Source organism: Tamandua tetradactyla, chromosome 17 (assembly GCF_023851605.1).
Source record: "Tamandua tetradactyla isolate mTamTet1 chromosome 17, mTamTet1.pri, whole genome shotgun sequence".
Classification (NCBI taxonomy): domain Eukaryota; kingdom Metazoa; phylum Chordata; class Mammalia; order Pilosa; family Myrmecophagidae; genus Tamandua; species Tamandua tetradactyla.
The window spans coordinates 10,125,573-10,151,187 of record NC_135343.1 but is presented as its reverse complement, the minus strand read 5'-3'; the positions used below and the strand labels follow the sequence as shown (position 1 = coordinate 10,151,187).

The window sequence follows — 25,615 nt, the reverse complement described above, 5'->3', positions numbered from 1 at the left end:
AAGGTTTACAGCCTGATCGACTAGAAGGATACAGTTACCATTAACTGAGGTGGGAAAAATAAGGTTGAACTTAACTTTGTTAAGTTCAAAAAATAGGTAAGACATCCACAAGATGTCAAGGAGGTAGGGGTGGATATGTGAGTCTGGATTTCAGTGAGAATTCTGGGTTAAAGATATAAAATTTCATATTTTAAATCCAGCAGGCTGAATAATACCACAAAGTGAGTATAAACAAGAAAAAGATCCCTAAGCAAAACAGCCTTGGGGCATTTTAACATTAAACTGGGGGATAGGGGTGGGAGATCAGAACCAGCAGATACACCAAGGAGTTGCTCCCAATGAAGAAAGATGAAAACCAGGCATGTGTTGAATCCTTGAGGCCCAAAAAAATATTTCAGAAGGAGGGAGTGGTCAACTTGTCAGATGCTACTGATAGCATTAGCAGTGTGGAAGTCTGTGTTCAGGGGCAATGGTGTGGGCAAAGCCTGGGCTTAGTGAGCGTAATAAAGGATGGTAAGAGGGGCACTGGAGAGATGCCTTCTTCCAAGTTTTACTATAAAGGCAAGCAGAGGAATGGAGCATAGCTGGAAGGGTGAGGAGAAGATTTTTTTTTATGTTTTAAAATGGAGAAATAAGAGCATATTTGTGAACTGAAGTATTTGCCCCAGCTGAAAGGGAAAATGGGAGGATGAGAAGGAAAAGCTAGTGCTAAGTGGTTAAGTGGTAAGTACAGATGGTTCATCTAGTAACAGTCTTTCTGAGTGGTTCCCACTAGCTTCATATGAGTAGATTCATATACATGGGAGAGAAACACAATGCATTCAGTTTTCCTGCTTAGAATCAGGAGCATTTAATGCTACTATTGGGGGTGGGCAACAGTGGCTCAGTGGCAGAATTCTTGCCTGCCATGCCAGAGACCCAGGTTTGATTCCCAGTGCCTGCCCATGCAAAAAAGAATGCTGCTATTGGAATGGATAAGGCAAGACAGGAATAAAAGTATCTGTCTTTTGTCGATAAGAGGCTAGTTTGGATGACTTATTAAAGATTATGCAGTAAGCTCTTAGAAAACAACACTAGATTTTGGAAAACAAAAGTTTCTTCATTCAGGGATTAAAAGCTTGATTATTTTGAATTTATAACATTATCCAAAAAAAGTTTTTTTCGGCATTGCTAAATTTATATCCTTGTGTTCTTATATGTTTAAAACTCAGTTCTAATGCCACACATCAATTTCTGATTTTTTCCTTAAAATATATGTCAAATCTTTATACCAAATCAACTTTCAGGATATGAGAATCCCAAGTGTCCCAAAAGCAATACTGTTTTAGGCCCAGGAAGAAGGTTATTAATGATGATGTTTCAAGAAAAAATTCATCTGAAAAGCTAGATTTAATTATATTATGCAACTTAATGAAGAACATTCATTTTATATTTCTTTAAAGTGCATATAATTGATTTTCTGGAATGAACAGTCAACCCAGTTTATAAAGAGCACCAATCATGTGAGGATGTATATTTTTAATCAAAATCTTACTGTATATGATGGTAAAGATCAGAGATGACAAATTTGAGAATACAAAAATATTCAGGTAGATTATTGATGTGCTATCAGTTTATTTTAGGAAAGTATAATCAATTCTGCTATCTTAAAAGTCAATCTATGGAGAGAATCTGAGTGTTAAAGTTTACATTCTAGAGCATCCAGTTTAAATTTCAGTGGGCTAAAGAATCATCTGAGTACATTTAAAATGCAGATTCCTTGACCCCACCTTCAAATATTTCCATATAAAATACAGTGAGACTGATACAATATCCAGGAATCTTCATTTTTCAGGTGCCCCAAATGATCGGATGCATGTGCTATACAAAACACCACTCAAAGCATTTTCCCTAAACACACAAGCGATATTCTAGGTTCAGCTATCAGACTAGTTTAAACTGTGTTATGTAATAAGATAGTCCAGCAAGGGAGGAACTCAGAGTGTAGGCCCACAAATTCCTTGTTCTCAAAGGTTCTAATTCTGGAGTCAGAGAAGCAAGACATCCCAGGCTTGTATGTAGACCCTGCAGGGCTGTAGAACGGGCCTGTTGTCACCCCCAGCCTGTACAAAAATATATGGCTTCATCTTTTCCTAGGGTGCCGCTTTCTGCTTATCAACCCAATCTTCCAGAAGATAGCTCTGATCTCGTATGTAAACTGTACTTTTCCAGAAGTCTGGAGATCACAGACATAGCAGTTGGCAAGCTCTTTCCAACCCTGACTTCATACCTAAAGTGATACTACATTAAGTATCATTAATTCCCCAAATCCTAACTCTCAGAAACTCTGCTCAATGGCATTACATTGGCATGACAGGATCCTATATCCCCTGTCAATTTACAGTCCTTACCTAGAAAGATTATGAAATGAGCCAGGACAACATAGACAAGAGTAGCAAACATTTTTTTTTAATGAAGAGATAATGTTCTAATGCTTTCTGCTCATGTGAAAGTGGCAAATAACTTTAACTGCTTCTGATGACAACTGCATTTGACTTCCCATGTGACTATAATTTTTCTTTAAAAAAATGAAAGATGTATAGGTTAAGTGATGACCCTGAAGCTCTTTGTCAAATTAAGAGTGGAAATTATTTTCTGTAGCCCTCTACCATTATTGAGCACATACTGTGTGGAGATGTAAGGGCATTAAAAAATATGCGTATGTGGCAGTTTTTCTGCCTTTGAAGACTTGCGTTCTTGTTGGGAGGACAAGACAAATGCATCAAAGATAAACAAGTTATACCACAAGAGGTCACAGAAAGATGAGGGTATTGAAGATTAGCACAGAGGAAGGATGCTGGAGAAAAGAGTGAACCTGGGCACCGGCTTGCTGGACAACAGTACTAGTTTACTCAGAACTGCAAACTGAAAGATGGTAGCCACAGAAAGAAAACTCGGAGACTGAAGAGAGTCCTGAATGTCAACCTGAGGAGTTTGGATTTTGCCTGTAGGCAAATAAGAAGAGTTGAAGAGTTTCACACAAAGCTGTACTTGGGGAATGTTAATGTGTTAGAGATATGAGGGTGAGTACTTGGAGGCCGTTAAAAAGTTACCAAAAGAATCCATGTTTCAAGTGATGGGGACCCATACAACAGCAGCATTAATTACTGGTTTAGAGGCTAATTTCATAAATTGAGTTGTGCTAGCATCAAGATTTTCAGGGGATGTTATCAAAAGAAAAATTGGAGAGATGTGTAGTATTTTTTAAATCTTCCAAGTAACTGATTGTTTTGGTGATAAATCAAATATGGAGGGGGACAGAATTTAATTGTTTTATACACCCTAAGAGGCTGTGACTTCTCATTTCACTTCTCATGTCCAATCACTTTGGCACTGTGCTTTCAAACACTGTCCCAAAATGTCTTTGATCTGATAATAGATAGTTCATTTATTTCAGGAAATGAGTTAAATTAAAGCTTGGCATAAACCTAAATATTGGCAACTCCAAAAACTCAGCAGTGATGCTTTAAGTGTTCCAGACTATTGTTCAAAATGCTAATGGATGAAAACCTGTTAGTCATCAGGCAAGAAAACTTGTAACACTTAGAAGTGAAACTCCCGCACCTTATCAAACAAGTGAATTACTACAAGAACAGCCTCTGAATGAGTCAGTTTGAGTAATGAGATTTTGAATGAACAGTGACCAAATGCCACTAACTAGTTTAATATTAGTGTATGGCCAGAAATAGAGACAAGTTCTTTAAACCTAAATGTTTTCCATTATGAACATGATGTTTGGGGTATGTCAAGGATGCTGATCATCTTGTACATATCCATGTGGAAATAGAGCACATTTTATTATCCAAGAGCCAGGCAGGTCTTATTCAGTATGTTTCCTTTATCTGACCTATAAGGGGTTTATTTCTTTATAATTTCTGGGAAACAGGAACTGCCAGCCCTGAATTTTCATTTTGATTTTCTGGTGTTTATAGTAACCACTGTATGGAGCCATTAAAGCATTTGGTGGTGTTGCTACGTTCTTTTCATACTGAAGAAAGTCTGTAAGAGGATGCATCTAAATCAATGCTTCTATCCCCAGCCATCTAGTCATGAGTGTGCCTAGTACTCAAGATCACGGTTGGGTCCTTGAATCTTAAGTACTCAGTAAAACATACACCCCGGATTGCTCCCATCCTTAGCACAGCCCATAAGGGAAAATATTTCTTTGGTCCCCCAGTTTCTAGAGAAACTATTGATCCCTTTACTGATTTCCATAGCCACAGAAGTGAAATTAGTGTTATTCTGAAGGCTTTTGTCATGTTTAGAGCTCATTGTGTCTTTAGGCTTTGAACCTTCTGCTTTATGGTTTAAGACAAATTCTCCACAACTAAGATTTGTAACATGTAACATACAGTTTTGTTAATTGATCCTTCAGCTTAAGGAATGTTAGGTTTTGCCTCAGGGTTTTTGGAAAACAGATGGTAAGACAGAATTGGCCTCTGACATAATGCATGTTAGTCTAAGAACACTGGGATGCATTAATAATAAGCTAAGTACTGAGGAAGCATGAAATTCACATCCGTGTGATATAGGAACATGCTCAATATTATAGTGGGGGAATGACTTCAAGGTGGAAGTTTTTGTTCTTACAAACGTTTATTTTCCTCCAAATTTGTGTTTTTCTGATATGCTGTGAAAAGTCTTCGTTTTCCTTTTCCCAAGTGTTGAGATTCAAAAGCCAGCTCTTAACCACAGACTAATCTTCATCTCTTCAATGTCTTCTATGTTGATTTAGGTTCATATGTAAATATTTATATTAGTTCTCCTCAGGGATTTATACACATATATATATATATAAATATATATATATATATTCCTACACAGATATAAACAAGCTTTTTATCCTCATCTTACCACTTGACAATACAACTTTAAGTATGTTTTACACAGCTGTTCCTTGGTCAAGGTCATTTGCAAGAGCAAGTCGGTTTCTGAAGAAATCTTGTTTGGTGGGTGAAGGATCCATTGAGGGATTCTCATTAGTTTTTTCCCTGTATTCTGATCCACTGGACCTAAAATCTCAGCACACAGATAAAGTACAGGTTGATTTGGTTTTAATTGTTTTCAAGTATATTTTATCTATCCAAATTGTTTTGCATTGTAAAACAGCTGACTCCTAGATCTGGAATAAATTTTACTTCCCCTGGATTTCATAACTCAGGACGTGTGTATCTGAGATTTCCAGTGAATATAAAGAGAATTTTTTCTAATGCTTTCTGGGGACAATTGTGACAACTGTTTCTAGTCCTGAGTATATGTTAGTGTAAGATAGTATGGATAATTGTAATAGGGGAATAAAAGCTCAGAAAATTCAAGAAATCCTATATTTAATTCAACCAAGTAACTACACAAATTACCAAGGCCCATAAACTAAAATGGATGGAATTAATTGTTCTCAACCAAAGTTATCAAGGGCCTTTACTGAATTTGGGCATTACATTACAAACTCTTGCTATTTCTTGTTTTCATTTTTAAATGAAAGATTTATTGAAGCCAACCATGCATATATGCTACATTTGGTAGTATGAAGAAATTAGTACAGTAATCAGATTGAGGAGATACCATAATCTCAACCACCACAAAGGAGACCAAGCCCAATCAATAGTCAACAACTCAAATCAGTCCAATTGATCCCCAGTTGTGGGTGCATTCTTCCTTTATCTTGGTTAAGCCAGTTGGGTAATCCATTCCAGCTCTGCACCTTCTCCAGTTTGATCATATCAGAAGTCCCTGGAGGGAGGAGGCTTTCTGGAAATAACCTATGATAAGCTAGGCCTGCGCCCTAGCTAGCTAGTTTCAACTAAGCTAGAATGGGTCAAACTAGCCCAGTGACTAAGAACCAATATCAAAAGACCTCCTGCAGGATGTATGAAAGTGATGTTAGACATCTCTGTCCAAAGTTCCTACACAACTGAACAAGTTCTCCATATGCCAAGGCTGAGTCAGGTATGCTTCCACAATCCACAAAAGAAGGATAAATGGCCTCTCAGGTTCTTTCACTATCATTGGTATGCTGTGAGTCCTCATTGTTATTAGATAAGTTAATTATGACTATCATTTGCTGAATTAATTGAGCAGAATTCAAACATCCCTTTACATTCTTTAAGGAAAGAAGGTGGATCCACTCCAAGACTAAAATCCTGATGTTTGGAAACCTGAATGACTGACTAGATTTCTTTCCTGTTCACCCTGATAATCATAGATGAAGCCACAGCTGCCTACCATGCTTTGTATTTCCAGTCAGTAAGGGGCATTTTTCCACTACATCCCAGTGAAGAAAAGAAAAACTATTTTACCTCTCAGACCCAGTGTAGTTGTAGTCATCAATAGTTCCCAAATAAGATGAAATCTGGGTGGGTGTAACTGCTCTTCATTTTCCGAAAACCCCCTGGAAATCTCCCTTGATATATATAACTTCCACATCCCCCACCTAAAACTTGAGGCCTTATCTCAATTCTGAGAACCCCCACTTCAGTTCAGATAATCCCTGATTAGTACAGTTGTGCTCATTCTTTCCCCATATCTTCCATTATCTAGATGACTAGAAAAGTTTGGGGGCTGGGAGGTAGAAAGCAAGCTGCTATTTCTTCTGAATTGTTTCTTGACATGACAGTTTCTTGTGAGAAAACCATTAGTCAAAACTTAAAACCTTCACCTTGCATTTCCCCTCTTACCTACAGCTGATCTCTACAAAACCCAACATGTTATACTTTGTTCCAACATGCAACTCTTTAGTGTTTACCTGGAAATGGGAAAGCTTTGCTGTCACCACCAGCCCCAAGGACCACAGAAATCTTCAGTTGCGTTCCCATTTCTGAAACAGATGCCAAAATCGCCCTGTCTGGTTTTCAAAGTCCACAAACTCAGCTTAGTTTTAGTTTTTTTTTTTTTTTTTTCTTTTTTCTTTTTTAACTGCTCCTCTCACAAACTGTACCTCCTCTGTGTTTCTGGGTGTCTGAATTTCTCTATATTTCTTGATATTAACTATTAATTAACTAATGGCTTGCTAACCCTTTTCAAAGCCCAGCACTCCATGGTAGCCATGACTAAAAATTCATTTTTATCTGTTTAAAGATAATTCTGCCTGACTTCCTAATACTTGAATGTTACATAGCCACATGAACACCTGTACTCTTCCAAAGGATGGCTATTAGATTCTGAAGTAATGTGTACTTCAGTTACTGGGAGAATCTAAGAGAAAGACCCAGGATATTTGCTTTTATTCCCTTTCTCTTTAAAACAGAAATAACATTTGAGCTCCTCAGGCCATTCTGGCAGACTGCTCAACAGATCTGAGCAGACATTTGAAGGGATAGGCAGGCAAACATTCTCTGGGTATAGATGATGGCTGCATAGATGCATAGCCACCCAAGCTTTAGATGAAAAGAGGAAAAAAGAACAGACCTGTTGCTAACTTTCCTTCCACTTACTTGACAGAGACAAAGAAAATAATGTAAGTATAGATTTGCTACTAATAAACTTTGAAAGCTTGTTTGGAGTTGGGGATGTGGAGAAAGGTCGAATACAGAGTCACAGATACTTCTGACCAAAGGGTTAGTCCTCTGATTGGAAAGACCATCCTCTTTGAAAGCTTTAGGAAATATGCACATAGAGAAGTAAGGTAGCAAGGGAACACCCATGATATTAGCCACATCAGTCAGGCCTGGTAATCAGTAGGGTAACAAATGAAAATTCAGTTAATATTTATTGAGCATTTACTATGTGCTTTATACCTTGCAGCTAGCTTATCCTTATTTGGATTATAAACTAATGGCAGGAGCTATTTTTTTTCCGCATGAGTTGGATAGAATATAATACACTAGATAGATATAGTGATGGTTCTTAACTTCAAGATTGATTTGAAATGACCCCAGGAGGAACATTTGTAACTAGGGTTAAGTCATCTAAACTATCTCTCCCTTCAACCATCCTCTTCAATTTTAAAGTTATATAGGAAACAAATGGGAAATGAAAGAGAGCCCCAAGATAGTTAAGAATGGCGTGAGGGACTTCAGATGGCCTTTACAGAGGGAGAAAGGAAGGTGAGGATAAAATTGTCAATTGATTCTTTAGCAGTCCTGCTTTCTATTACATGATCTATTCCACGGCTGAGGCTGGGCATGTGCAAAAACAGCTAAGACACCAAAAGAAGAAGATTCACTGACATTCAATTAAATGGGGTGGGGTCCTATAAAAGTGTTCTCTCTGTGTGCAATTAAGAGAAAAGAGATATTTTGATGTGATTTGTGGAGGGAAGGTGATGACTGGGATGGTGATACTTGGAGGCAATGTGTAAGTTATAAAGAGTTAAAGAGAGAAAGGGAATGGGTGAGGAAGGGGAATTAATTATTTGGAGACATATTCTTTAACTTCTACTCTCATCAAAAATTAAGGGTAAAGAGAGAAAGCATATCTACATTCCCTATCCCTAAACTGTCTTCTTCTGTGCCCCACATCCAGCCCAGAATTCTCATTTAAACTAAGTGCAAGGCTTACATATAAAGATGAAGTAGCTTTTGCCTCAGACTTCTGAACAGTCTTGGTTTAAGTGTTTGACAATCTCCATATAGATCCTTATATAATGGGGTAGTTTGCCTTCCTTCATGCTCAAAGGCAAGGGGATAAGGATTCAGTCCAGCATCAGCCTATCACATCAGGCTTACTCCTGGCTTCTGAGAATCCTCAATTAAAATTTTTAAAGTCACTTAATATTTTCAAACTCTAAATATGTAGTCTTTATTCTGATCAATTCTGGGTAGCTTTCAGGGACACATGACCTGGCATCTACCCAGGGCAGATGTGCCTGAGATGGAAATGAGCAGAGCATCATCCTTTTCTCTAATATCCTAGGCATGTTTCAGGATTTTTAAAATGATGTCAGCTTGGCTCTCCCATTTGAGTCCTTGTGGGTATGAGCATTCGGCCCTCCCAGCCTCAGAGGGAAGAGAACCCTTTCCCAGGTTTTCTGTTGCATCTGGCTCCATGCCTAGCTTCATCCCGAAGCAGCATTCTGGGTGTGTGGGGCCACCAGCCAAACAAGCCCCTATGGATACAAAAAGTGTGTCAGTGTAGACAGCAATGAGCCTCTTCAGAGGGCTGTGGGGGAGGCAAGCAGCAAGCCCCAGACAAGACCCAGTGGCATTTCTGGCACTGACCCATTTTGGACTTCTGAGGCCAGGCTCTGTGTGATTTCAGTACCCAGAATTAGCCACTGCATAAAATCACAGGGCTTGTTGTTAGTTTGACCTCCTGGCACATGAGAAGAGAATGGGCTGAATGCCTTTCTGGTTCTTCCCTGAATCTGTCCATATGCTTGACTTCAGAGCACAAGTTCCTACATAATGAGCTGGGACCATGTCACTTACAAGTCCTATACAAGTGTCTCCAATAGAGCCTGCACATAAGAAAGGATGCTTCATTAATGAAAATAATTATGTGTCTCATCTGAGTTAAAATTCACTGCCATTTCTGTGCTAGGTTTGGGCCTCCCTGTCCTTCCTCTCTACTGTAGCATAATGAAGCAAATGTTGATGTTCCTCAGATGAAACCTTCAGGAGAAGCTATTTGAGCTATTTCTTTATACCCTGCCAAGGCCCCAGAATACCTACTGTGACACCCTGCACACCAGGCCATAAGCAGACATATATCTCCTAGGCCAGATATAAAAAGCCAGGAACCGTACCAGAAGGAACAGTCATTTTGTGACTCCATCTTTACTTCCATTCAGATAACAACTCAGATGTTAAATACAAAGGACAATACCAATATTGGCGGCAGCAATATGACTGATGCAGGAAGAACTGAGGGATGATCTATAAGAAAGTACAAGAGAACTAAGGAAACCCATTTGGCCTCTACGAAGGACCCAAAAAGCTGCAAGAGGATAAAAAGCAATGACCAATGTGAATTTGAGAGCCCAGGGCAAGTCCTCAGCATTGTGCCAAGGTCTATGGGGGCTACAGAAAGATAAGCCTCATCTTCTTTATGGTGGGTCTTTAAAATTAAAGATCCTAAGGCCCACATTAATATCATGATTCAGGTGATAAAAATTTGCAATTAGATTGATCTACAGCAAAGTCGAACTATAGGCAAATCAAATTCTAGCACTAAAAAGGATCCCGTGGATTATCCTGAGCAATCTCCCACCCAGTGTAGGTTTTCCTTCTAGAGTATCCCTGACTAGGGTAATCTAGCTTCTACTTAAATAAAGAGAACCCACTCCCTCCTGAGGCAGCCAGCTTTAATTTCAGGGAGCTGAACTGTTGGAAGTTCTTCCGTAATCTTACCCATTGCTTCTAGTTCTGCCCTCCGAATACACAGAAAACAAGTCTACTACCTCTGTCTTGAGTAATTGGCAGGGCATTTTCTTAGATCTCTCTAATAAATGGGAATTTGGAAAGGGACCAGTGGTAGTTCCAGTGCTCTTTGCTTTCCAACAGACGGCATCTAGTCATTATAAATGACAATGTGCAAAAAGTGGCTACTTATTTTGGGAATACTCAGCAGTGGTTAAATAAAGAAAAAAATAGACAGTTCCCTTAGGAGCACTACATCCTTCTACACAGCCTTAATCCTATGCTCAGGCTGAAAGAGTTGCCTTCTTCCCAGACTCCCAACCTGCCAAACTTGCCAGAGGTAGATACTTGGCCAGGAAAGATCTGAGTCCATGATTCCAGAGAAGGGGAACTATCCTTAACTCCCCAACCCCAGAATCAAGTGGCTTGAGGATCCAGTGGTCTGAGGATCATGCATGCATGCATTGGGGTTGCCTCAGTAAAACCAAAGTAGGATTTCCTGGAGTAGGGCTATGGCTAATTATAGGACTGTGGCCCCCTTTCTAACTTCTTCCAGTAATAACAGGGAGGAACCAACCATAATGTGCCACTAATCCCCACCACCCTCCTCATGGTAGAAGAATTAGGACAAACCAGAACAAAAATGTCCTCAATCCAGGTCTGGTACTTTCAAGGAGTAAGTGATTTATTTCACTGAGCTTCATTACTTATCACCTCCTCTCCAGTCAGGAAGAAATCATGCCTTTAACTTTTCCATCCACCAAAATGTGAAGACTTGTTTAAAACTGACTGCAAGAGACTCCTCTAAGGAGAAACTAAGTAGGAAGGTAGATCTAAGGGAAAGGGAGGTAGACCCAAGGACCTGTTTGCTGACAAACAACAGTCTCTAGGCAGGTAATGGCTGGACTAGAGAATCCCTCTATGACCAAATGCTGATGCTCAGCTCTTGCTTCCTTTTATGCTAGGATTTGGCTAATCTCTCCTAGTTTGTAAGACAGCAGTGCTATATGCTGGCCCAAAATGATTGGTGGGTGATATGTCATAAGATAACAAGGATTTTGAATCTTAAAGGTCACAGAAGGGAAATGTTTTTGCCTCCTATGGAGTATGAAAACTGCTCTGAATTGATTTCTAACTAGAGTCCAAGCCAAAGCCATCCACTAAGGGAAAACACCATCAAGTCCCAATAACCCTGTACTCGCATCCACAATGCGAATACAGGCAGAAATGCTGAGATACCCTCAGAAAACTTTTCAGAGGTAGGGCAATTCCGGTGGGATCACCCATTAGGTCCAACTCCAATACAGGATTCCACTCCTCCCAGTCTAAAAGGAATTTGATTGTCATGACCTCATTTCCCAAGGGACCTCCTCTGCTCACTACTCCCAGGACACATGACTTTAGGAAAAAGGAAAGGAGGACTAAAGTACATAAGAGCCCTTCTGGGTTTGCTTCTATTCTGGGAGATTACGATGAGAACATCTTCACCCCTCAGGAATCATGGCTACTGGTGCAGGCATTGGGCTGGAAGCAGTTGTGTGAGCCCAGGCTACTTGATACTTATTGTTAAAACCCCAAACAAGACTTAGCCCAAAGGGAAATGAGTTACAGTGTTGGATTGTCTAAAAGCTACTCACTTCTTTTTAAAGAGCTTGCGGAAGGAGCTGCGAAAGCCCCCTTTCTGGTCTTGTCTGGGGTTTTGATCGCTGAAAGATGTTTGTTCACTTTCTCTTTCTTCCTTTGGACAGAATCTGGTGGTGTCTTCTAGATGCATCTCCTGAAAACACAAAAGAGGTTTTTTTTTAAAAAAACTCTTTTTCCAAAGTCAATATCTATCCTGACGGTAGGACTGCATTTAGTTCTGTCACTTTCCTCTCTCACCCCAAAAGTCTAATGGTGGGTACCCAATCCCAACTAGGCTAATTAAGAAACCAGGAGTTGAAAAGAGGGTAGTTTACTGGTGTATAAGTGTTTTCTTCATTTTAAGGCAACTAACTTAAGAGTGATATAACAATAATTAAAGAGCAGAAAATAACAAAGGAAAAGTTAGCTAATGTTTAAAGACTAGAAATTAAATTCTTATTCTGGCACTAATAATGTCTTGCTGGAAAACCATTAGTTATCTCCTCATATCCCTGGTTATATGTCTTTTTCTATAAAATAAAATGGCTGCTTGATTGTAATACTAGATTTAAGTCATGTTTCTAGCTTTCTAACTTAGGTGTAAATGAAGGAAGGTGTTTTGGGGGGTTAGATCTGTTTAGAAATAAATGTAACTAATATTTTCAAACTGCAAATATACCTTTAATACAGCTTTTACAATTCTTAACCCATGGTATTTGGACTTCTAAAGTAAAAATATATAAAAAATAAGACTATCTTTTATGAACTCTAGTTTTTTTAAAATGTGAAACTCGCTAAATGAAATAGATGTATATATATCTCTATATACATATAGGCTAGATATTAGGCTATATATTTATTATGTACATATATTTATATTCCATATGAAAATATCTACCTTGAGATGACTGCAATCTAAATATAACCTAAAAATAGACACTTCATTTAAATAACCTTAAGAAAACCCAGGGGATCAAAGTAAAACACCTCAAATGATGCCCTGAAACCTGCATGAATTGGACAGGTGACTCTTTGCTGACAGGGAAGTGAAGAGAGGTGATAATTTTTTTCAGGAAACGTATGAGTTTGACTTTGAAACCTTAACTTGGGGTTGTAGTAGTAGATACAGAGATTCTCTGTGATTCTAACTAAGATTCATAACTAAATCATTGAGAATGACATCTTGATGGCTTAGTGCAGTGTTTCTCAAAGTGTGATTCTGGGACAATGGGATCACCTGGAGCCTTTATTTAAAATATAAATTCCTATACCCTATCCAAGAATATCTAAATCAGAATCTCTGGAATTAGGCGTAGGCAATTCTTGCGTACAGTTAGGTTTGAAAACCAGTCATTTTAAAGCATGCTCTTCAAATTTTAATGTTTATATGAATCACCTGGGAATCTTGCTAAAATGCAGAATCTGATTCAGTAGGTCTGGGGTGGGGCCCAAGTTCTACATTCATAACAAGCACTACCCCAGGGATGATATTTTGAGAAGTTAAAGGCTAATAAATCTATTGATAGTTTAAAGAAAATCTTGCTGGGAATAATGATCTTGATAATATCTTGTGTTTATATAGCATTCTGTACTTTTTAAAGGATAGTCACAAAATTTATCTTATCTGGCTCAATCCTCACAACAACCCTGTGAGGTAGGTATGGTATATATATTGTCTTACTTTTACAGATGAGAAAATTGAAGGAACAGAGAAGTGAACTGAATTGTCCCAAAGCACACAGCTATTTGGCAACAGAGCCAGCACTAGAACCCAGATCTCCTGGTTCCCAGTCAGGTGCCCTTTGCACAAAAGCATATTGTCTTTTTTCTTGACTCTTAGAAAGAGAAGATTAAGGGATAAGCCTTATCTAGCTCTGCTGGGTAAGGGTGGAAGTACACAGAGTATATTCAAAGAGATGAAATAGTAGATACTTTGCACATCTCAGGAGGAAAAGAGCTGGCACCTTTAATTGGGCTTCAGAAGGGTTAATCTTTTGCAACTACAACCCCCTCATCCCTGCCCCCACCTCAAACACACACACACTTTCATAACAAAACACAATGCATATACATACCCACATGCATAGGCCCATGCACGTTCAAACATACATACACATAAGTATGCACATACATACATACACACATGCACATATATACACATACATGGACAGCTTCTGACCACTTGCACTATGAATGCCTCAACTAGGAATCCCAGAAACCTAGGTCCTTTGAGTTTTGAGAAAGAAATAAGCAATGTGAACTTTGTTTGCATGCTTGAAAAACTTACTGACTCCTTGAAAAAAAAGGACTTTGTGCCTCTTCTAACTGACCTCCATTTGACATCTCCTTAGTGTTTTCTTCTGAACTGACTTGTCTCGTGTCCAACACTGTTAGAGGATAGAACTGGCTGTCCAGTATGTCTAGTTAATAGTCCCTAATATATTGGTATATCTGATAAACAGCCACAAATATATTAATCTTCTTATGCCTTTCAAATATGTTACTAATTTTTGATGAATGGTTTTTGTCTGGCAATTGTTGAACCTGAAATTTTACACTTATCCACTAGGGAAGATATTTGTATACACATGTGAAATAAAAGAAAGTTTTGTATGTAAACCTCTGTCCATCCCAAGTCACTTTGAATTGGCACTATTATTTCCCTTTGATTTCTCTTGTTATGAACTTTTAAACTTTGACATGCCTAAGATCGATTTGTCTATGAAAATTTGCCTAATATATTTTTATGATATTCAGAGCTGAAAATCAGAGCCAGAAGGGGATCTGAAAATCGTTGGGGAAACTCAGCAACTTTAGTGTCACAAGCAACAGACTACAATGTATTACTGCCCTCTGAAGAGAGCAGACACAGACCCTTGGAATTCAGGTGGGCGGCAAGCTCCAAGGCTCTTAATGACTTAGCTCCTTCCTGTCCCTCTGGCTTGTTTTTTTACACCACTCCACCCTGGCACAGTATACCAAATGAAAAGCATAACCCTGCTGGTTTATGCCCATGAGCCTTTTTTCATGCCTCTCTACCTCATTCTTCATCTAGCTAACTTCTGGCCAGCTTTTAAAATCTAATTTAGGCCTGCAACTTATCTCGAATGCCTTATCTAACCATCATCACTCCAGGTAGGTTTAAATACCACTCCCATGTGCTCCCACAGTTTATTATAATTCTGTTTCTGTGTTTCCCTCCTGCACTAAGCCAGTGATCCTGGAGGGTAAAGACAAGATCCATTATTTTCAAACCCTTAGCACTGAGCAGAGTCTGGTCCGAGGCAGGTGCTCAGTGTTTGCTATAAAAATGAATGAAAACAAGGGGTCAGTGATCGTCAATTTGTTCCCATTCACATGGAAATGAGCGTGGGCAGAAGGCAGGGCCCTCATCCTTGGGTAAACCCTGTCTAGTCTAGGCACAAGATTCCCAGTGCTTGATCCAAGTACTATACTTCTGATACTTAGTGCAGGTAAAGTCAGTCCTGACCTGTGTCATTTTCAAGAAGTGTCAGGACAGAGCTGGGGTTTAAATAGTAACCACCACTTCTAAAATGTTAAACAGGAAGGGTGGCAGCACAAGTTAGAGCTATCATGATACTCTGCTAAATCAGAGATGGCCTTTTTTCCAATCATATGCAGGAAAATAAAGCATGTGCTCAGAACTATTAACCCTTTCCTGGGCTGTTGTGAATATTTAAATGTCCCAAGGTTTGCAGACACCAAGGTTGGAAATCAAAATATCAAATACTGACATGAAAGGCAGAGATGGTGTTTGTGAGTCAATGTCAATGCTTCCTTGACTATTCTGGAAAGTCTCCACCCTACTGGGATCTGAAAACTAATGTGATACCCTTTTCCAATCAAAGGAAGAACAAGGAGGAATGAACTCAGCTTTGCAGAGAACTTTAAAATGAGTCCATATTGAACTCAGGCAACTTGTCTCCTCCCTGCCTACAAACAACGATGGTGGGGGTCAGGAAGGGGCAGCTTGGCACACAAAGTTCAATATTTCGGACATTTAAACACGTTGGGCGTGCCTAACAGGAAGAAGAAGAAGAAACAGGCTCCGGCTAGTGCTTTGAAAGCGAGGTGTACCTATGATGGTGCCACAGTTTAAGCAGGAGGGCATGGCACATCCGTAACTTTAACTGTGTGAGTATGTGTGTGTTGAAGGTATTGTTTCTGAAAAGTCAAGGTCTTTTCTGCATCTCTTCGCTGCCATATATATACTACTCTGTGCCCTGGCATTGGAGAATAGGCGTTAGTACTCGCTGTTAAGGGCAACTAAGGAACAAGCCTTGCATCAGGGATGGGCCTAAGCTTCCCCGGGCTCCATCTCGGACTCTGAGCAATCCGCCAGGCCAGCCTCGAGGGCGCCTCCGAGCGCCGGGGCCGGACCTCGCTCCCCTGGGACAAGCCTGCTGCTCTCAAGGCGGTCAGCTCGCTGCTCTGTGGCTATCTAGGGACACCGCACCGCGGAGGCCCGGGGCTGCCGGCGCTGTGGGGCTTGGTTTCGGTTTTACTTTACCCTCCTTACTTCCAAATAGGTCTGTTTTTCGCTTTGGGACCTCTGTTGGGGAAAGAAGGTCCTGGGCGCGCCGCGAGAGGCGGCGGCGGCGGCGGCCGGGCCGTGTGAGGGCGCGACGCGCTCGGCCTTGACGGGCGCGCGGCCGCCGCTGCTGCTGCGCGTGCTGTAGAGGCGCGGGGCCACGCCCTCGGCGGGCGGCGTGCGCGGGAACTCCTTGAGCGAGCGGCTCAGCGGCTTGGCCTTGCCGTGCGCCTGCGCCGCCGCCGCCTCCAGCTTGTAGGCGCTGCTGCTGCCGGCCGGTGATGTGGCGCTCTTGGGCAGCGGCTGAAGCGCATGCTCTGGGCGCTCCGCCTCCATGGCGAAGCTGACCGGCCGCAGGAAGCAGATGTCCAGGCTGGACTCGGAAGAGGCGGGGGAGCAGTTCTCGAAGAGGGCGGGGGCTTGGAAGGGCTCCTCGTCGTAGGGCGCCGGCAGCGCGAAGATCTCGCCGCCGTACTCGAACTCCTCGTAGCCCGCGGACACGAAGCCACGGGCGTCGGTCAGGAGCTCGGCCGGGGCGCGCAGGGAGCGCTCCACGTTGCCCAGCGGCTCGGCTGGGGCGGGCTCGAAGTCCATCTCCGGGATGGCCTGCAGGGGCCCGGCGAGCGCCTTCACGTCCTGCTCGGCGGCACAGAACTGCGCCGGCGCCAGCAGGTTTTCCGGCCTCTCGTGCTTTCTGCTCTCCATCTCCCACTCACTGGGTTTCCCAGGCTGCATGCTCTCCATCAGGCTTTGCTGTTGGCTCTTCTTCACTGGGGGCATCAGATGTCTTTAAGGGGGACACAATACAAAAGAGGTGTGCGTACGTTTTGTTAGTCCGGACCTCCCACCGAGCAGCACTAGGCCCGGAGCAACTCATCCCTCCAGACACTGCCTGGGTACAAAACCGCCAGAGCTTCTCCTCTCTGCCCCTCCCAGGCGCCTACTCTGGTTCGACTGTTGGATCTTCATGCTTATTTAGAAAAAATTAGATTCCTAGAGATAAATATGGCATGATTTTGAAACTGTTGAATCTGGATGATGGCATATAGGGGTCACTGTACTCTTTCCAATATATTTGAAATTTTCTAAATTTATAAAACTAAAAACTAAAAAATTCTTTATGGATATAAAGCATGCTATATAGGTCATCCCAAACTCCCACCCACAAAAACAGTATCGAAATGTAAAAGCTGTCACTTTGAATCTGTCCAAATACATGTACGGTTTTGTTTTGTTTTTAAATCATGGATAACTAATAATTTGCATAGTCTACAAATTAGGATAGCTTACCCATCAGACCAGATATAATTTTCCAATTCTGCTGGAATTTAATTGCCAGACTGATGTAATTGAACTGTAAACCAACCAAAACTGGTTATTGTGCTAGTTTATGCATTAATGTTTCAATTCTACAAAAATGCATAAAGAATGCAAATGTAGAAGCTCACACTAAATATTTTCAGATGTTAAAAGAAATAGTGAAATGAAATATTGACCTGACTCAAACTTTGTTTTAGCTTGAAGGATTGTTTTTTTTTCCTAGTTGTTTTCCCTACACGGTGTAATGACAACCATCTTTTTTAGTCTGGGTATTAGCTCTTCGGATTTCATGTTTGGCTCTATTTGTTGTACTTCAAAGAAGATAAAGTGCTATCTCTGTCTCAAGAGTTGAAGTGAGCTATAAAGTAAATATGCATTTCCTGCCTATCTCCTCCCCACCTTCCACCAAAAAAGGTTTTGTTTTTGTTTTTTAATTCAGTGTGGCATTCTCCTTACAGGAATCCCAGGATTTTCTCAGTAAGGAAAGAAATCATCCTGGGGTCTATCTATAGAAAGGTCAGTGTCTCTTAGGTTGCAGAATAATCCTACCCATACTATGGGATTTCTCCCTCTTCCCTCTCCACATACACACTTCAATAGCTCATGGATAAAAAATGATTTCATAATTTAAGAGCTGAGGGTAGAAAGATGAAAAAAAAAGGGATTTATTTCATATTGCTGGTCATTTGCTCCTTCCAATGATTTGTAATTGGAATTATAAAATCTACAGTGATTAAAAATTTAAATAATCTCAGTTGCCTATGCCTTGTAATTTTATTGCCAATGTAATTTTAGAGTAAAAGTAACTTCTTGTATGACTTCTACATTTTCTTTAAAGCAATAAAATCCAAAGCAGAAATTACAGTCAGGAATTAGTTTTGTGGGAAAGCCTACATTTGGAAAGTAGGGATTTTGAATTTTGATTTTCCTGGTTCTTTCAGAAATCCTAGCTTCAAAAGTGGCCTGTTAAGGTGGTGCGACAGTGGCTCAGTGGCCAAATTCTCGCCTGCCATGCCAGAAACCCGGCTTTGATTCCCGGTGCCTGCCCATGTTAAAAAAAAAAAAAAGTGGCCAGGTTGACTTTATCGTTGTCCTTCAGATAAGTTCCAGATATGTAAATTGCCCAGCCCTTACCCTCACAGTTCCCAAGACATGTACAGAATGAGAATCCAGTAGAGTGTGCTAGAGGGCTGTGTCCAGAGAATTTAAAAGACTGTCAAATCTTACACTGCCAAAAAATAAATAAATAAATAAATAATAAAAAATTTTTTAAAAATTAAAAAAAAAAAAAAGGGCGGGCCACGGTGGCTCAGCGGCAAGAACGCTTGCCTGCCATGCCAGAGGACCCGGGTTCGATTCCCGGTGCCTGCCCATGTAAAAAAAAAAAAAAAAAAAATCTTACACTGCCCAGAACAGCTTTCAGAGAAACACATAAATGGCAAAGAGAACTTATGAAGTCCCTTTCGGAAATTGCTTCGAGGAGAATTGAAAAGGATTAGACAACATTCTTCCTGTGTCACCTCAGACCTATTTCTTATTCTCAGAACCCTGACTTCTGTCCCCCATCGAGGATTTCTTTTCTCCTTAGAGACTTTAACTTGTTTCCCACACTTCTGAGGAGCTATAAAATGCCCTCCTGTCCTCTTAGTATTCTCTCCCCACTTTATTTTTGTCCAAACCTAGAGACCCGTCCTGAAGGAGGACTTAGTTGTGTGTGGTAAGCTTGTTGGGAGCAACTTCCAGCCTATTGGCTTCACTCTTACCACTGTTACCTTTCTCTGGACAACAGATGGTCAGCTGCTTGGCTACCACATCTAGGTCTGATAGGGGAGAAGTTCTGTAGGTCATAATCCAGGCTGGCGTGTTATCCCGCACAGGCTGCCTGGGACCCAAGGTTATTGCCATTAACTTTTCCACAGCAACAGGTGCTTACGTGACAGCAGGACCAGAACTGGGAGCAGAAGGGTAGGAGTGCAATATCTCTTCTGAGTGTATCCCACTGTCACGGACAGCCTCGGGGCCTGCAGTGGGGGAAGCATCTTGTCCAGCATTCGCACACTGGGAAGCCAGTCCTTTGTACAGCTTCACCATGGATGACCTAACAGAATGGAGGTAATAGTTATCAGGGTGTAAAGTGGGAAAATGGCTTTCTGAATATGCTGTGGAAGTGTTTCTCAGATGACACTCAGTCCTGAAGATCTCTGTGTCTCCCAAGACCTCTACAAACCAAGTTGCGTACACAGCAGGGTGCAAACTGGGTGCTGGGCATGAGTGGTGATGCTGATGAACTGGCCGAAATGAGCTTGGGAGTGGCATGGGGTACAATCCCTCTATTAGAGGAGAGCTGACTTGAGAGATACCATTCTTTTCTGGTCTGAAGCACTCAAAGAATATTCTGTTTTCCTGCAGGTAGGTTGGGATGAGGTTGAAGAAAGCTCTGCCTTGTACTGCTTCAGTTCCCTCTGGTGCCCAGATTTTCCCTCATCTGTTTCCTCTTTCTTCCCGGTGTAAAATCTATTCAATTCTCCCTTCCCCTATTTGCTTTATTTTTATCCAAAGCATTTATCACCATCTAGTTTGTTAGCTGATTGTTCAGTTATAGAAAGTAAGCTCCATGGAGCACAGATTTTTGTCCATTTTGTTCATTGCAGTATATTCAGTACCTAGAACAGTGCTAATGCACAATACTTGCTCCATAAATGTTTGTTGAATTAATGAAGGTAACTGCATTCTGGCCTTTGAACTGCAATTTTGAACCTGGCAAATTTATAGAATTGAACTATTTTTGGGGTAGTCAGCAACATGGGCTCACAGGAGGTCTACATAGGCATTAATATGAAATAATTAGTTTTCTAGAGTAAATACCACTAGGTAGTATGTATCTCCCTGCCATAGCCAGCCTGGCTGCCTCTCCCTTCTCTCTCCCACTTCCTTTCTACCCATCACTGCATTTGAGCCACTTCACACACAGTGTGTTTATTTGTGACAGGCACCTAGATTGACTGGTGTACATCCCTCTTCCCAGAAACCTTTGATTGCTCTCCAGACTGTACCATCAGAACCTTACTTCTTGAGCTTTTTCCGTTTCTGAATAAGCAAATCCTCATTGCACTGAAACAGCAGAGTGTAGTGTGAGATAAATACTCGGAGTCGCTGAACACACACCAGCAGTAGGTAATAGTCAGGGTGTTCCTGTTCCGTGAACTTCAGGACATTCTAGATGGAGGAGAGAAGGAAGCAGCATTGTATAATTAAAGTGAAAAGTCCATCTAATTATTAGCTAAAAGATCAAACATGCCGTTCTCTGTCCATCATACCAAGGGAAAATAATAGTCACGATTGGCTGTTTGAGCTGTATGTGAACATGAGATAGTTCCATCTGAAAAATTAGAAGGATCTCAAAAAGCAGATCTCTAAAGTAATGGAAGCATTCTAACAATTGCTGTCTATAAGCAGTACCTTAATCCCCAGGAGTCAGACCAGTGTTAGGCATCAGGGCAGGCTGGTGGAAGAGATGCCTATAATCAGATCTAGCATGGTGACCCCTCCTATTGCATTGCCTTCTCTGCTATAGTGCAGGTACTGCACTAAGATTTGGAAAAGCTGACATTAATTGAATACTTCCTATTTCCAGGTACTAAACTCTCTACATATATTATCTCATTTAATTCTTACAACGACCCTATTAGAAAGTTAGAATTATTGCTTCCATTTAATCAATAAGGAAATCAAGGCACAGAGAAGTTAAGTAAACCTCATGACATCACACATGCAGTGAGTAGTGGAACCAGGGTTTAAACTCAAGTCAGATGACAGTAGAACCAGTGCTGTTATATGCCATACTCTACTGCTTCAGAGATCTGGATTTCAGTTCTACTTTTATGTGTTAACTTGGATAAGTAACTTAATCTTTTTGACACTCTCCAAAGAGTGTAAAAAACTAGAGAAGCACATAGCCTGGATTTCCTCATCTAAAAAAATGGTAATAGTGATACTTCGTAGGATTGTTTAAAGAATGAAAGAAGACAGTTGTGTAAAAAATGCTTTTAAAATCTAAAACCATAATACCGCTTCACACCTACTGTGATGGCTATAATAAAAAATAAAAAAGGTAAAACAAGTATTGGCGAGGATGTGGAGAAATTGGAACCTTCATACACTTGCTGATGGAAACCTAAAATGTGCAGCCACTGCAGAAATAGTTTAGCGGTGCCTCAAAAAGTTAAATATAGAACGACCACATGACCCAGCAATTCCACTCCTAGGTATATACCCGAAAGAATTGAAAACAGGCACTCAGATACCTGTAATCCAACGTTCCTAGCAGCATTATTCAATATAGCCAAAAGGTGGAAACTCGTGTCAGTGAACAAATGAATGGATAAACAAAATGTATTTCCATTAAATGGAATATTATTCAGCCCCCAAAATAAATAAATGAAGTTCCGACATATGCTACAACACAGAGGAACCTTGAAAACATTATGCTAGAGGAGAGGCAGGGGACGCGTCCCACCGACGGCCGCTGCATGCACCGGGAGCGCCAAGCATCGGGCACCCCCGCCACAGAGGGGCCAACCTGCCTGCATCCATGACCTGGGAGAAAGGCCCCTCTAAGGTCCGGTCGGAACCCCAGGAGCCCCGAGGTGCTGCTGACGTATTGTACAAGGAGGAAAGGTTTGTACAACGTTACATCTTAACTGGTCCAAGGACAATGTCAGAGCCTAAGAACAGGTACGTGGGCGGACGGGCGTCCAGAGCCGGCGGAACCAAGGAGCGCGGCCGCAGTTCCCGCCGGGGGACAGGCAGGACGGGACACGGTCCGCCAACCGAGGCCGCCCGTCCGGGTCAGGTAGCTGACCGGGCCTGACTGACCCGCTTCATGCGAGTCAGTAACGTGATACGTGCGCTCGCCAAACCTCTGCCTCAGCCGGGATCAGCTGAACTCAGTTCTTTCCGGCGAGGCGGATAATGGCGGAGTGAGTAGGTGGCGTGAGCTCGAGCCGGAGAATTCTTCGGTGAAGTTCAAACGGAAGACGTCTCAGCAGAAAACAATGAGATTTATTTAGAGCTGACACCGGAAAATTCATCTCGTGCCTTGAAAACTGCCCAGAATGCCTGAATTTTGAAAATCAAGCTGACCAATAAACACTTGGCGGCCTCCCAGTCTCTGTGGAGCGGTTCCCTGTATTAAGCACTACTCGCGTTGTGACACATGACGGCCCCAAAAAAGCTTATTCCGAGGAAACTGGGGAAGGTTTTACAAGAACCTACAACCCCAGGCTCTGATGTTAGTATTTATTTGCCAGTGTTGAAGACAGTGAGGAGTGTGGCGGAGGAAATGGAAAACATCGGCAACAACCTTAATATTGACGCACATAAACGGAGAGCTGAACTTGAAAATAGAAACTGAAATTAGTTTGTTTTACAACTCATTTCAAAGATGTTGGAAAGCCTCCATTGGCCTCTGATAGAAACCCAGAACAAATAGCGGAGGAGCACATAGATATTAGAAAGCTCCTACGATTTCTTGCTGGACAAGTAAATCCTACACGGGCCTTGTGCGACACTGTGAGTAACAGGATTGTCCGTTCTGATTTGCTTCATGAAGAGGTTTTTCCCTTAAGTGTTTCACCCCAGCACTGTCGTAGCACCACCTGACCAGATCGGGAAGCTCAGAGACCTTGGGTGTAGCGGGAAGAGACATGTGGTTCATGTGTTGTAAGGTATTTGTCTGTGCCCTCTGAGTTACACAAATCATAAACACTTTACGGTTTCTTCCTTTGTAGTAGTTTAGGTAGAAATGGACTACTGAAACACAGCTGGATCAGTATTCTTTTTTCTAACATGTGTTGTGTTCTGCTTCTAAGACAGTGGAAAAAGCTAGGCCTTCTTTATGCAGACTTTACATTTCAGTGTCTTATTTGGTGAAGTTGTGCAAATCTCATGTATTTAGTACTGATGAGGTCATCAGAATTTGTAAGTCTGTGGAACATGGTACATCAGCTCAACATGTCCTAGCAGATATTCTTGTTTCTGACACCATGTGCCCTCTCCTTGCCCTGATCCCATAGAAAAACAGCCCTGCCGTAGGCCGCATTTCATTAGCCAGGGAGCTCCATCCTGCTACTCCTCTGTTTCACCCTAGGACTTGCTTTGGTCTTAAGTTATAATTCTTATTTTCCCTGTGCACTGGATCTCTCATTCTGGGAAAAAATAGCAAGATGTCTTTCTTTAGAGATACCATGTAACATAGAAAAAAGTAAAACTTCTAAGCTAGCATGTGCATTAATGATGAAACCGTATTTCAGTTTATCAAATCTGGTTCAGGTACTGATAAATATGCTTTCTTATTCTCCCTCAAGCATGTTCTGCCATATTTCCTATTATAATTAAATTTTACATATCCTATAGAGGTGGACATCATAAACATTATTTTAATTTTATATAAAAAATTCAGACTTGAAAGCAGTTGCCTGGGATATGATACAGAAATGGGATCACCAAATTGAAAAATTCTTTTATGGCTTGTTCACTCTATTTGGTAAAACCAGTGACTCTTCCGCTGTTTAATAATGTTAGTTTAAATGGGTTGTAGTATTTCCTTAAATTGACATTTTAAAATGAAAGGATACAATTTTATTTATTTAATGCCTCTTTCCCCTTTTTGACTTCTAACAAAGTTTATTCTAGCTGCTCATATAAACTTAAAAATCATGATGCAAAATGAAACAGCATCTGAAAATTGTTTTATAAAACTTATTTATAAAACTATTTCCTGTTAAACGAGTTAGAGATTTACCGATCTGGAAAATTGATTATTTTTTATTATTTAAATGATGATTTTAGATGTATAAAGAGGATATATTGATTTTCCTATAAGTTAATAGTAAAGCAGCGTATTTCCTCATCTGTATTATACAAAGTGTCCTTTAGTTTTCTTTGCTCAGGAATTTAGCATGCACGCTTCTTTCATAATTGGAATGTCAGCTATAAAAGGATGTTACCAGAAAGATATGCTTGGGTAGGGCCTTTCTGGATCAGAATATCACAGATATTCTCAGATTATTCAGTGCTGCTGCTTTGTTTTGCAGATAAAATTAAGTAATTTGTTCAGAGAAACAGTAGCAGGCATGGAATTAGCACTCAGAAATTCTGACTCTTTTATAACCCTTTCCCTCACACTTCCTTCTGCTCTTTTGAATGAGGGATGAATAATAGATTTCAAAACTGATATTCACCAATTATTTTATGAGTTGGGAAAGAGTATCTTAGTTTTTAAATCTGCTATGGTAAAGTAGATTTAAATGCAATTTTTAAAATGTCAGGAAACCAGATGTAATTTCCTGCAGCTCTTTATAGAATTTGTCTTTCTATAAAGACCTGATTTTGATGATTTCATGAGTCTGTTAAGATTTTCTCTCTGCATGGAGTGTGGCTGGTTAAAAGAGTTTATCTGGGAGTCAGGAAGCTGGGATCTATTTCCACCTGGTCACCAACTTGCTGTTGAGTGTTGCCAGGCCCTCTACCTCTCTGCATCTACCTCATCTGTAAAATGAGGACTATTCTTACCTCCCATAGTGGAGGGGGCAAATAGAAAACTTCAAACTTACAGAAATTCACAGTGCCCTTTTTTTTTTTTGGAACCTAGGTCTCCAGCATGGCAGGTGAGAATTCTGCCACTGAGCCACCGTCACATTGCCCCATAGTGCCATTTTATTGAATAATATACCAAAGTAAATTGTGGTAGTTCAAAGGGTAGCAATTTATTCAAGTTAGAGGAACA

General features: G+C 40.9%; 2 protein-coding genes and 1 pseudogene across 3 annotated transcripts in view; 2 read left to right on the top strand and 1 right to left on the bottom strand.

The window, feature by feature from the left end:
- Positions 1–1,510: 1,510 nt before the first annotated feature.
- The window catches only part of ARHGEF33 (Rho guanine nucleotide exchange factor 33), a 53,948-nt gene continuing 29,843 nt past the window's right edge, over positions 1,511–25,615 (bottom strand). The window contains exons 13-18 of one of the 2 annotated variants that reach the window (XM_077134052.1): positions 20,897–21,045; positions 19,763–19,927; positions 16,489–17,296; positions 11,972–12,111; positions 6,782–6,853; positions 4,940–5,051 (exon numbers count right to left, since the gene is read on the bottom strand). In XM_077134052.1, coding sequence (XP_076990167.1) covers positions 6,805–6,853; positions 11,972–12,111; positions 16,489–17,296; positions 19,763–19,927; positions 20,897–21,045 — 1,311 coding nt within the window. In that variant the 3' untranslated portion in view covers positions 4,940–5,051; positions 6,782–6,804. Of the gene's footprint in view, positions 5,052–6,781; positions 6,854–11,971; positions 12,112–16,488; positions 17,297–19,762; positions 19,928–20,896; positions 21,046–25,615 lie in introns of both variants that reach the window. The other variant, XM_077134053.1, reaches the window with a different exon arrangement.
- Positions 22,712–24,480, top strand: LOC143661642 (checkpoint protein HUS1 pseudogene; annotated as a pseudogene).
- Positions 23,297–25,615, top strand: part of DHX57 (DExH-box helicase 57) — a 176,037-nt gene continuing 173,718 nt past the window's right edge. The window contains exon 1 of the mRNA XM_077134030.1: positions 23,297–23,400. The gene's annotated coding sequence lies outside the window, so the exon portion shown is untranslated. The remainder of the gene's footprint in view (positions 23,401–25,615) is intronic.